A 13,962-nucleotide genomic window follows, 5' to 3' on the forward strand; every position below is an offset into this window, starting at 1 on the left:
AGTACGAGACGGCCTTAAGAAAAGCCTTCATTCTGATAGCAGATCGCGATTCACGGAGTCGGTGAACTCGTAAAACTCGTGGCCGGGTGACCAAAAACGACCGGCGAGTGTCACGGGACCGGATAAGGGGGAGAAGACTCGGAAAAAAGGGGGAAAAGAAAGAGAGAGAGAAAAGAAAAGAAAAGAAAAGAAAAGAAATAAACGGATCGAGAGGCGCCGCTTTCGATCGGGATAAAATTCGCTCGATGCTCGAGACGAAGGTAATCGGACGAGCGCGGCTGTTGGTGATCGTCGAAGGGTGCAGGGAGTGCAGTTTCCAACGGTCCCTCTAAGAGAAATCTCGAGAGATCGAACGCCGAGTCCCGTGGACCCTGCTGCTCTACCAAAGGCGAACGAGGTGGGTAGTGTGAACAAACTTTACACGACAGTAATTGCTCAACGCGATATACGGCGCGAATACGTGGAAGGACTCGTGGTTGGGCCGTTCGTTTACGTAAGCCGAAGGTCGCGAATGATTCCTTCCATCCGAGGTGAAGAGCGCGTTCGAATCTTCTCGAGGGAACAGCCATAGTGGAATAATAACGATTTATCGATAAATCGGTGTACAAACAGATCACGTCCCCGGTAAAATGTGATCCAATTTAATTACCGAAAGGGTTAAGAATCCAAGGTCGCGATCGTGGAAACGGAAATACCATCTTATCTATCCTTACCTTGATCTCGCCGAGAGATACCATTTCGAATGGTATCGAGATAACAGCCGTATAACGATCCCGTAGGATCGTTTCCATCGCGATCGATTCTCGGACCCGTAGTAGTAGGAATTCCCATCCGATCTTTTTCAATTTATTAAAACATTGGAGCGCGATACGCGTACGAAACTTAGGTTGTAATTTCGGGTCGTAAACAATGAAAACAGAACGAAAAGGATCGGGTTGTTACGCGCCGTTTAATCCGAGGCGGGGATCGTTGAATCGTCGAATCGGCTCGCTTTTTACCACGATCGTTATCCGTATTCCGTTCAAATTTCCGCGATAATCGGAAGTTTAATGCCGCGTTCGCACACCTCGCAACCGCTTTTCGTGTTTTCCGCCACACACGCTCGAGGACGTTATCGCGAAACGGTAATTCCCACACGCTCGAACCCGATTCGCTTCCTCGTTGCCACAATGATACGCGAGAGCGAAAAGGAGGAGAGAAGATGAAACGTTTCGAGTAGGATAGCCAGCGCCTCCATCTTCGGGAAACGCTCTCTCTGTTTATTTTCTACTCAAACTGCTCTACGAGGCGGTCGTATTAAGCATCGAGCACACGATTACCATAATCGGACCTCGATAATCGGATGTCGTACGGCGCATCGTTTATGATCGTACGTCGCATGGGAAACAAAGAACGTTTATTCGATCGAAACATAGTACACCACGCATCGCGGTAATAAACGTATAATTTCGAGTAAATCTAACGCGATGCACGGATTGTTGTAATTGCTTCGTCGACGACAAGATGGCGGGTTGAAAGGGCTCGTTTCCTACCATTTCCGGATAACGTTATTTTCTTTTTTCTTTCTTTTTTTTTCTTTTTTTGAACCTCGAAACCCAGTGATCTCTTCAACTCTTGGACGATATCGCATCCAACTGGTTTTAAAACGTGGAGTTTCGTCGAAAAGCCGGTAACAGTTTTTTATAACAGTTTTTTGCGATCCGGTAATGCGAGCCACTGATCGTCGAACTAATCTCGCACCGTTCGTGGAAAATTGCGAAATATTATTCGGATCGTGCGACACGAGGAAGAGTTATTTGTACAACGACGCGATCGACGCGTTCAAAGATGATTTACGTTCGTGGAGTGGACTTGGCTGGCAAGGACGTTCGTTCGCTCGGCAAGGCGACTCTCTTTTTCGTTTTGCGCTACTTGCGCGTCACGGAAAGTGCTTTCCACTCTAACATTAATGACGTCGCGGTCTAAAGTTATCCACGGGAGTTTAGCAAAACCAGTTCACAACCGTGTAGGTATCTCGAAACGTGCTCGACCGACAAATGCTCTTACAGAACGATAATGGGGTGGGATTACGAGCCACGGGAATCGTCCAATTTTTTCCTTAATTAAGATCTTAATACTACTAATATCGCGAAATAAGTAGCGCAGTACCCTTCGCCAGTCAAATTACGATGGAATCTAAAAAAAAAAAAAAAAAAGAAAAAGAAAAAATCCCGATTCATACGCGTTATCTCTATCGAGATTATCGAGGTAAATTTAGAAACGGGTTAAAACTATAATTTTCGTGAATCTAACGAAGCAACTGCCGAACCTGCCTACACTATGTATGCAAATGCGTAACACTTGCAGCGTACGGATGCAGTTAAAATCTCTAAGTAACTTCTCCAAAGTACAGCTTGCAAATTATTACGAGTATCTCTCCATCGAAACGTCGATCGTTACGGGATGCTATACGAGTCACTTTCTCCCTTCAATCGCGCGATAAGTTAACGCGAGAATTCTTAAGTAACTGTTCGATATTTTCTTGAATTCCTCCAAGAGCGGGGTATAATGTGATATAATTCCTCGTAAACTTGATATACCGATAACACGTATGCACATATGGGCGTAACTTTAATTATATTTAAACTTGTTATCCCAAATACTCGTGAAATACTCCTTCATAGTTATCTCTCACGGAAAAGATAGGAAGAGTGGTGAAAAGATGAAAAGCTCGAGAATTATATCCGATCTACTCTTCGAAAATCGATACTTAATCTAAAATACCACCCAGTTACCTAGTAAATGCTCCGAGATATCGAGCCGCGTTACTCTTCGACGCAAGGGGAACACGTAAACGGGCAAGATAATATCAAATCCTAACGCATTCGCGCGAGACACATCGATCGAGACGCTGCAAGATATTAAACATCTGATTATTAAACGAATAAATAAATCGTAACAATTAATAAATTGTTATCGTTTTTTACCGCATTGATCGATGACGTTGTCCCTTATACAAAGAACGCGCTACATCGAACGCGATTTATGCACTCGTGCGCACGTAACACGGTAGTCTGTTCATCGAAACGTGTCTGATGACTTATCTCGCACACCTATGACGCTTATGAAACAGGCTGGCGGTTGATTGAAATGTACGAGGCGAGCGTTTCGGTTACCGCTTTCTTGGCCAAACGCCAATCCGTTCCCCTTCCTTCACGAATTCGCGAAAATCGATTCAACGCGTCCCCATGTAAAATTCGTAAAATCTTTCGGCGGCAGTCTCGTTCATCATCCGAGAGGAAAGAAAGAAAGAAAGAAAAAAAGAAAAAATATAACAACTACGTAGACGAACAGCCTCGAACACTTTATCGTCTACTCATTCTATTAGGTTTAAATTGCTATTACACTCTGAAGGACGGTATAACGGTCCTATTTACATTCGACCGCGCAAGGATTAATGACTAATTGAAAATCCGTGTAGCGAGGCGCAGGACATAGGTTTCGTTGCTCGCGTTAAAAGGAAATGTTCCCGATTTTTGGCACTTCCTTTGGCTATTTCTCCGAGCAATCTCCGAGAAATCGTCTAGAAATTCAACGAAACGTTTCTTCTCTTATCCTCGATCGAGGGATGGACTCGATCCGAGGGATCGTTAAACGAGGATCGGTAAAACTTGATTCCAAGTCCTCGTTGCGACTTGAACCGGACGTTAAACCACGTCTCCTCGAGCAATAATATATTTGGTCGGTAGAAGCGTGTGCAACCTGTTCGATCGTAACATCCAAGCAAACCGCTGATTCATTCGCGAGTCCTTCTTTCCTTCCCAACGAGACGAACGCGATGTCTCAATCGTTGGATAGAAAAGAGCGACGAAAGATGTACACGACGATCGTGAGGCGGTAAAGCGAAAAATCGAGGGAAGAAATATCGATGTAACCATTACGCAACGTTTTTTCTAATCGAGTACAACAGATTCCGCGTGACGATCACGATCTTTATCACCGCTACTAATTGGTATTCCGATACGAGCAGACGCCGTGAACGTTATTCGAGCATCGAGTGTGGCATGGGAAAAACGCGAAGAATTTCGTTCGCTAGACAGCATCGACACCTCGAGAGCATACCATATTTCTAAACGACCGGCAAAACGTTATTTTCCTTTCATGAAACCGGGGGAAGGGGCAAGAAAGGAGGGAGGGAGGGAGAAGTTATCGAATTATAGCCAGTTGTTCAACGATCTTTATTACATCGGAGAATCGTAATTAACGTTGAATAAGGCAAGTTTTAAACGTGTTCGCGTTTGTGCAAAAATCGGTATTCTTACAACATTTCATTAGCTTCTCGCCTCTTTCGACTCTCTAATTGCTAATTAAGAATTTCACGGTTACAGCACGAATTCACACACGCGATAACATTTCCGAGGAACAGTTTACGTCTTACGAGCATCTCCGAAAAACAGTCAAAGTACAGCTATCGTTCCACGATCTCGAACGTTTAGTTCCTTCCTAATTGCCAATTAAAAATTCCCGGCGTGCAACGAGGAATTATCCTCATGTTCGAATGAATATCAAGGGGAAAGAGTACTCGAAACGAGCAGTTCTTCAAAAAAATTCGACGAGACGAGTGCAGTTTCACGTCCATCCTTTCCCCCCCCTCCCCCTCCCCAAAAAAGGCTATCGCTACGAGTTACGGTTCGCACGCACGAACGCATGACAAAAAGTGGACAAATCGGAACAACAGAATTAACCCAATTCCCTTCGAAAAATCGGTCCGCTTTCGCCGATGGATCGAAAATCGCCGAAAAGCGATTCGAAAGCGGCTTCCGTTCCCGTATATTTGTCAAAATATCCGCGGTGGAGGGAGAAAACGGATCGCTCGTTCCCCTCTGATTTATAGAGAGCGGATTTCGTTCGTGAGCCGAGTCGCAATAGGCGGACAATTTTCGCACGCTCGTTGCTTAACAACGGCATCCGACCGGCTTCGAATTTCACTTCCTAGTGGTTCCGAATACAAATGCCGGTACACACCCAACGGTTCGTGTTCTCGATCAGGAAGGAAGGATCGGCTTTGCGTACGATTCCTGTCTATTATCCCGGCCAACCTCTGGAAAACAGGAAAGCAAGAGATCGCGAGTGAATCATCAACGACGATCCTCGAGATCGTTAGGGAAGAGGAGGGAAAAAAAGGAAAGAAAAGAGAAGAAACAGGTGTAGACATGGTACGCGATGATGAAACGCACGGGGTTTTTTAACGGAATAAAAATGACGCGTTCGTTTAATGGAGAAATGAGAGAAGAGCGGAAAATCCGTGTTGGACGTGATCGCACGCTCGACGAGACGTTTAGAATAGGATGGAATGGAAAAATGCGCCCATCTTTATCCAGGTTAATCGATCCTCGTGCGATACAATTCGCGAGTATACCGTTGCCTTGTTGGTGGCGATGCAACATTTTAAAAGAATCGCGTCCATTTTTATGCCAACTCTAACGGTACGCACGTTTACGTGGTCTGACGATGAAAGGATCAATCCATCGAGCTACGTCACAACCGATTTAATGGATCGTAATTTGCATAGTTACTCGCATAAAAACCTCCGAATTTAGCCTTGATCGAACGATCCTTTTATCCACACTCGTGTTTCGAAATCAATTTCGAACGGGTTCTTCGTTCTCGTTATCCTGTGAAATTATTAAAACAGATGCGTTTCGTTTAACCAGAGTCGGACAGTTAGAAGGAAATTTCTGAAATTTCTTAACGTTGCCGGAGAAATTTATAGCGACGGGTAATCCATCGTTCCAGTCGTTTATCGCTCAAAGCGTTAATTTTATCTACGGTAATTTCACGTGAAACGTATTACTACTTTCACTGTAAACGCTAATTGAAACGAATACGTAATAAAAATGTGTTAATCCAGCTCTTTAAAATTATTTTAATTTCATTTCGAGGCTATCGATATTTCAAATTAACTTTCTAACGATTCCACTTATTATAATTAGATGGAAATGGAATAATTTCTAAATTATTTCTAATACAAAAATTAAACGATCGATATCTATTTAACCATTAATCTAACATTGATATAAATAATTGACACGTCGGATCGATGTTTCCGGTTGTTTGAAATAAAACTAGGATTTTTTTACCACACCATAAAACACGTCCATTCGTCTAAAAGATACAAACACGATGCGTCCTAATAATAGGAAAGGATCATCGGAGGCAAAATGATCGTGGAATTCTCGAATGAGGTGGTTAATTCGATTTTCGTAATCGGGCTCTCATTGTGTATCGAAACTACTGTATCATTACATCGTCGAAATGTTCTCAAAACGATCAAGTTAGAGGATAGAGCCAATTTTTCCAACAGGAATACGATACTTATCCTCTAAGGGCAAGAAGAAAAAAGGACGATACCTTGCGTTCATTTAATAAATATCCCTCTCAAAACAATTAGAGGATCATCGAAACGATTTCATCGCGTTATTCAACGATTTCGGATGATCGCGTCAACGATGCCGACAAATATCCTTTTACACAAAATACGTTACATCGAATTCTTCCACTTTTGCCAGAGATTTCTTACCAAAAAATTGGAAATCTATTAAACTATCTCATTTTCTATCGAGGAAAAATTGTTTTCTCTCTTAAAAAGAATTTGATTCGATCGCTTTAACGGATACGTTGATCCTGCGAAGAGAGAGAGAGAGAGAGAGAGAGAGAGAGAGGGAGAGAAGATGGCGATAGGATGAACGACTGCATTCCGAAAAGAACAATCGTGTACAGTTAGGAAATTAGACCGAGTCTCATAAATCCGGAATCCAGAGTTGCGTGTAGATTCAACAGCGAAGGAAGAAGGGGACGCATCATTGTGTAAAGTCAGAATACCTTGACTCACATGATTGGGATCTCGCGAGAACCACCTGCAGCCTTCGTGACTGCCGGTGCAATTATGAGAAAGTCTAGCAAACTCGCTCGTTAGAAGAGCCACGTGCGACCTTCGATGACGCTCAAATTGACGATAGTTAAATTATCGTCTCTCCTGCAAACTGCGATACTTCTAACTAGACTCTTTTTACTTCCTGTTTCTTGCCTAACTCGTAACTTTCGTTGCCTCGAGACTTTGCTAAAAACAGCTTCTCGTCGAGAGAGGAGAAAGAAAAAAAAAAGTGGTCGATAAGTTTTTCTTAGTTAAGATTTTATAACAGGATATACGGGATATAGTTAATCGCGTACCCTTGAATTAGCTTTCGCAGCAGGTAGTATCACGCGTTAATAAATAATATCTCGTGAAACGGGGCTATTATCAAGAACAAACAAAGATATCGTATAATATTTAACAACGTATTATTTTTACTTGACGTTTAAGATTATAGGAACGATCGAGCGAACGATCAATCGTATCCGCTGCATCAAAAGCGTTTGAAGAAGAAAAGGAAGTATTGTTTGTCGGACAAACAGGATCGTTTGCAACCAGTCACAAAGGACTATAGATGATGCTTTTGATGCAACATGTGTTCGCATTTGCTCCGAAGCACCGAACGAATCAGAGTATGAAAATTCTATTTGGTTGAAGTTAGAACTATATAGCTATAGTTATAGCGTACTGGAAATCAGTGGCGTAAAATTGGCTCATTAGAAACGCATGAACGAACAGAGAGGAGTATCGTGGACCAAAATACGGGTCGTTCTTTCACGTGAATTTTCGTGCTAGCGTTCCAAATAACTCGTATCCAAATTACTCGTTCCTTTTTTTCTTTTTTTATATCTAAAAATTATTCGTCCAAAGTATTTCTTTTTTTCTTCAAATTTATCATTTCACTTTAATTCCAATCATCTATTTGTAACATGTGTATTTAGATACACATTACACACAATATGATCTAAAAATGTTTCAAAATCAATATCACTTTCTTCGAAGTAATTCATTTCGCGTTAGATAACCAGCCAAAAATGAAGTCGTTCGAAACTAATGCTAATCCTAAACGAGAACTATTGTATTTATTAAAAATTATCTACCTTTATCCATTAAATTGGCAAATTGAGCGACAATTCGTATGGATGAAAATCTGAAGTCGAAACAGGGATGCGTGGTCGCAAGGATCGTATCCCACGAGGATAGAAATGCGGAGAAGCGCGGTCATGCAACATTATGGATTTCTTCGAAAACCCGTTAAAGCCAAGATGTATCGCCTTTTTGAGTCGCGCCCGATCATGTAACGAGCTGCGAAACATACGCGGCACTTTTCCACATCCATTTCCCTAAGTTAATGAGACCTGAGTCACGTAGCTTATGTCACAAGCATGTGGTACAAAGGAATTCTTAATTGAGGACTCTTGCTGCGAAAGAATATCCATTTTCGTCATCTTTAGAGATTAAAAAAAAACTTTCAAATCAAAAAATCATTCCTTTCGCTTAATGCGAAGAAGAAAATTTTTAGTCAAAAACTTATAATGTAATTACAAGTTAACGTGTCAATATTTGGGTCGACAATGCGATGGTCATTATCTTCGCTCTCTCTTCATCTTCGAAAATCGAGGATTGGCGAGAAAATATCCGTGGAAAAAAAAACGTACATTTCGTATAATCTATATTCATTTATATATTCTATCTTAACTGATAACAATGCGCCTCTTCCCTCGACATTTTACGCTTTTGTTTAATTCCGTTACTTCTCTCGGTCGGAGAGAACTCGTCTCGATTAGATCGAGATCAGGGGCACGTGTGCACACACCTCGAGAACTTTGATCGAATTCGAAAGAAAACACACTACTTTTCGATTACACTACATCCCAACGTGTCGTAATTAATTAACGTAATTTCGAGGAAAAAACGAAGCATCAGTTAATTATTGCCAGAGAATGGACGCGTTGATTTTTTCCCATAAATGGAACGATACATGTACGATCGCTCTATATAATTTATAATTCGATGGAGCGCGAACCGTTTCGAGGATCGAAGGATTCGAGAAGAATTCAAACAACACCGGGAGTTAACCGGAAAGAAGAGGAGCTCTAATGACACGTGACGAAGGTGCGTCGAGGAACCTTTATCCCGTGAATATTCCCATACCAAGCCTCTCTGGATTCTCGTCTCGTCTCTCTTGTCACGAGTCAGTACATTGTGCCGTTCTTGACAAAGATGCCCGTAAAAAGATACGCGTGTACGCGTACCGGCCGGTTCATTTCGGCAAAATAACGGTGTGCCGGTTGAAAATGGCGGCAAATGAAAAAGAAGCAAAAGGAGCGGATCTGAAGAGATTCTTCGAAAGAGAATCTCGTCGACGCGAGAGACAGGTTTGATCTCGTAATTCGACTTTCTCTGTATCGTTATAATAATCTTCATCCTCGAAAATCCTCGACACCTTTCGAAATATAAAGGACGTTGGAGAAGCGAAGCACGTCTCGGGTATATTTTTTGAAGGGTGGAAAGACGCGAGGATGGAAGGACGGTGCAAAAGGAAGAGCGGAAAACGAGAGCTCGAGAATGTTGTTACGTGTGCCACGTAAATCTGACACTTTATGAACCGTTGTCGCACTCCGATCTCTGATTGATAAAAGATAAAAATCGATCGTGGGGAGATGCTTCAGAGAACGAAAGAAGAACGACAAATTGAAGTTTTATGCAAAGCCCTTTTCGTGGAAGCGGAGATGCGAGATGGAGCTCGTTGTCGACAACAGGTAGGCAGGGAGGACAGGTGAAACGAGACCACTCGCGGATAACGCAGGTCTCTGTAGGCCGACTGCACGATCCACGAGGGGAAAGGTAGTCGGTTTACCTTACTGACAGCGGTCAGCTCGAGCAAAAGGAAGCCGACGCCGGTAATAACGAGGTATCGTGTAACGATCAACCGTGTATTTAATCGTAAACGATGACGGGCCGCCATTATCCTTTAAATCGATCAGTCAAACGTTTAATTACACTCGTTGCAGTATGAATCTCGTCGAGGAAGTCTCTCACCCTATAGCCGACTATTACGCCTATACGCGTTTATAAAGTTTACCTTGCTCGAGGTGTTCGAGCCTGACTTTAATTACTCGACTTCAATTTCCATCTCGAGGGACGAAGAATGGAGCGTCAATCGTCTCGACACCCGTTTAACATGGAAACACGATAGAACGTGAATGTAAAACGTGCTAATTCGAAACCATTAACCAACCCCTCCACCGCTTCGATTACACGGTCTCGAGTGGAAGCGGTTGTACGCTTTAATTAAAAATACTCGCTAGGTATTCAGCATCGCGAGATAATAAACAACCGGGCGAACGATAATAATTTCGAACGAGTCATCGCGAGAAGGAAAAATAGAAGAAGCTCTCCACGTTCGTTTCTCGTAATTAGAGTCGATTCGAGGATCGAATCGCGTGCCAAATCGTGGCAATTAACAATTAGCAAAACCATTAATCGATCGATCGATGAGCAACACTCGACTTTACGAAATCACCTCTCGATCGATCTCTCCTTTTCCCTCCGTCAATCTTCGACCGACCTTCTGCAAGGTCTTCGAGGAGGAGCTCTCCTCTCCTTTCCTCTTCGTCAGGAATGCGTGACTCGACGATTTTCTAACCCGCTTTCAATTACCATTCCTAGTCTTCTTGTTCTCGTTCCCTTCGGTTCGCGGTGCGGCAGCGCTACTAGCGAGAGGAAAGAAAGGCTGACGCGCGGAATGCGCGCGCCTCGTCTAAATGCCGCGCGGAATTTGTCCCCTGTTGTTTCCTTTCGCTCCTTCGAAATCCTTTTGCCCCCCCCTCCCTTTTTTCTACGTTTTCTACGCTCGCGTCCTCGCCACGCGTGATTTATCGTTCCATGTCGGAGAGAATAAGAAGAATTTCGCGCGAGCGAGCGGCGACGGCGACGACGAGAAGAGGAGAGGGCGTTGCAGGGCACGATCGGTGAATACGTTTCGTACGACGTAAAACGTTGGGTTTGTCCTCCATGCCACGGTCGTGACGAACGAGACAGCAATTTGTTTCGGCTCGTTGGCCGATGACGCGCTCTCATCCAGGCTACGTACGCGTTCTGGCGAGAGAATCTCGTTTTGCATGCTTAATGTCACTCGGTTGTCGCATTAGTCGACCAAATAGATCTATTTAATTTTCGAGGTGTAATGATAATGCGTCCTCGTGGGATATATATCGGTCAGGGTAATATTTCGCGGATCCAAGCGCTCGTTCCAAGGCTAATAACTTAATCTCGTTCTTGGGACGGGAAAGGGGTAACGCTTTGCAGATATATATATATTGTTCATAAGCCGGATTATATATGGCGCGATGCGACACCAACCTTATTCACCTTCGTTCGAATAAATAAATCGAATTTTCGTTTTTTATTTCGTTCAAAGGAAAAAAAGTGCGAAAATTATTTTTTCCAACGATATTTTCGATCCGATTTCTTTTCGGTTGGCCTCTTCTCTCCTGTTCGTCGATCTCGTCCATGAAGCGAACGGAAACAATGAAATTGTTTCGTATTTTTTCAGTCATGATGAAGAGGATCCCGCTGGTTTTATTGGTCTTCGTGTTTGCGGCATCCTGCGCCGCAGCGCTGCCGCTCCGAGACACCCCGAACGTTCGATTGTTTCCTCGGGACAAGGACGCGGGTCCAGTTTCCACGGAAACAGGGATTGTCACCGGCAAGGACGCGACGAATCGGTCGACAAAAAAGCAATCAGAGAAGACCGACAGTGGAACGAAAGAGTCTTCGAAATCCTCGTTACCAGCCTCGATTCAGGATAATAATCGAGCGGAGGGCAAGGATGAGGACGGTCCCCGCTCGTTCAAACGCATCAACGAAGCGAGGGACGACGAAACGGGCAAGAAGAATCGAAGGCATAAAGCCATTTTCGTCGATTACCCGCTCGTACCGCAACTTCCATTCTCCAACGACATCGTCCCTTACGACATCGATTACCCTAACAACAACTTCGACACCGAGGAGAGGACGGTGGCGGATTCGAATAACTTGGAGGAAAGTAACATCTTCTACATCAGGCTACCGCCCACGCCGTACATGTTCGTGCCGGGATTGGGTTACATCTCGCAGCCGCCCACCTATTCGACGACCAACCTTCAACCGCTCGTACAAGCGTACAAGAGACCCGGAAGGCCGAAACCCGCGTACCAGCAATCCGTTAGCCACCCGTTCATCAAGCTGCCCATCGATTTCGTGAGCAACGGCAAGCCGACGTCCATCTACCATTGGCAGAAGAAGACGAACAAGAAACCGACCGACACCCCGATCACCAATCTGGACAGTCTCTCCGCGGATTTCGTGACCAATGGGAAACCGACCGCCATCTATCAGTGGCAGACCAACGCGAAACCGACCAACAAACCCGACCACGATTTCGTCCACAAGCTGGACAAAGGCCCGTACGAGTTCAACGGCAAGCCGACCAGTTTCTTTCTGCTGAAACCGGATGGAACCACCGCGGCGCGTCACCCTCTCCGCTATTCCGATTACCAGGATAATTCCTATTATTGAAGACGCGCGAAGGAGCTCGTTGCTGCCTCGAAAACGAACCGCCATTTCCTCGAATCGTTAAAAAAAGAAAGAAAGAAAGAAAGGAAGGGAGAAAAATCGGCGGGTTTGATTGGACTACGAATCCTCGAATCCATCGTCAGCGGTGAGCGGAGAGGAGATGAGAGGGCACGGCTCGATCAGCATGCACGAGAAACGTGAAACGAGGGAAGGAATCGATCGATTCGCGATTCTCGTTCGAATCGTAACTACGTGCGTATAGTACGAGGCGAACGAGCGGATAACCGATGCCAGGATACGCGATTGCTTAGAAATTGCATAACCGTGCGAGCTTAAGGGCGGGCTTCGAAACAATCGGCCTCTCCATCGGTCGGCGATTCGTATCGCGTTGCATTTACATCTAAAAGTATGGGTTATTACTACGGATGATTATAAAGGAACTGTTCTCCGCGAGGCGGGGAATTGTTTGAAAAGTTTCATCGATGATCCACGTCTCGAGTAATACCATCTCTTTGTCAGACATTTGTTTCTTTTCTTTTTTTTTTTTTTTCAGTTGGTACGATACCTTCGAGTTGGATATCTCGGCGAGCGGAAGTTAGAAATAAGTTTGGTCTTAAGTGAATAAGAATAAGAAAAATGTCACTGTGGATGATCGATTAAGAAGAATGGTTAAAACGGAGATAAGAATGGGAACGGAAAATAACGAGTTTCCGTTTCTGCACGCTCGAAATACATTTTTAATTTCTACTTGGCATTAATTCACCGAGCTGGCTTCGCGTAATTAAGACATGTCGCTACGACTAATTATTACGACGGAGAGTACTTAATCTCGAACAGACGTATATATCTACAATTATCGTTTTTAACTGTATAGTTTCTATTTATAAGTCTGTTTATACGTCAATTAATTAAAAACGCGCGTATATATACATAACCAGGCTGATCGTGCAAAAGAAATCACGACGATCATTTGCTCAAACGTAATTTAAGCGTTGCGTTAATTCATCATTCCCTTTTTTTTCTTTTTATTCGAGCGAAATCCACGATTATCTTTTAGTACTGTCACACTGCGTACTTAATGACGTATATTTATTTGTAAAGTTCGTATTTTCGTTATCGAGAGAACTTTATATATATATATTGATTTATCTTTTAATTTTGTAAATACGTGAAAAATACACGAAACCTCGAATCGATAACTTTCCTCCGTCTTTTACTCCGAGAAATTGGAATTTTCACGTTCTTCTGGGACATCCTTGCCACCCCGATTGCGTCCACAAGAAAACGTGTTCCATATGTTTCCCCCCTCTCACGTAACACAAATATTGACTTGGGACGCGAGTCTGCTCGGGATTATATCCTGTCTGGTTACGGGAATACCTCGCGATCTATGCGCCTCAAAGAGATTGAATTCAAAGATCGCGATAACACGGACGCCAGACATCCAGGAAAAGCCAGGTTTAAATGGAATTTCAATTCAACCTCGCGATTCCCTCAGCGATATACGGCAG

The 13,962-nt window shown here is 43.6% G+C and overlaps 1 protein-coding gene across 1 annotated transcript; it reads left to right on the forward strand.

The window, feature by feature from the left end:
* Window positions 1–31: 31 nt before the first annotated feature.
* On the forward strand, window positions 32–13,650 carry LOC107998743 (uncharacterized). Its single transcript, XM_017058162.3, has 2 exons — window positions 32–397; window positions 11,451–13,650. The coding sequence occupies exon 2, from the start codon at window positions 11,453–11,455 to the stop codon at window positions 12,452–12,454; it is 1,002 nt and encodes a 333-aa protein (XP_016913651.2). The 5' UTR covers window positions 32–397; window positions 11,451–11,452; the 3' UTR covers window positions 12,455–13,650.
* Window positions 13,651–13,962: the final 312 nt, after the last annotated feature.

Source organism: Apis cerana, linkage group LG14 (assembly GCF_029169275.1).
Source record: "Apis cerana isolate GH-2021 linkage group LG14, AcerK_1.0, whole genome shotgun sequence".
Lineage (NCBI taxonomy): Eukaryota > Metazoa > Arthropoda > Insecta > Hymenoptera > Apidae > Apis > Apis cerana.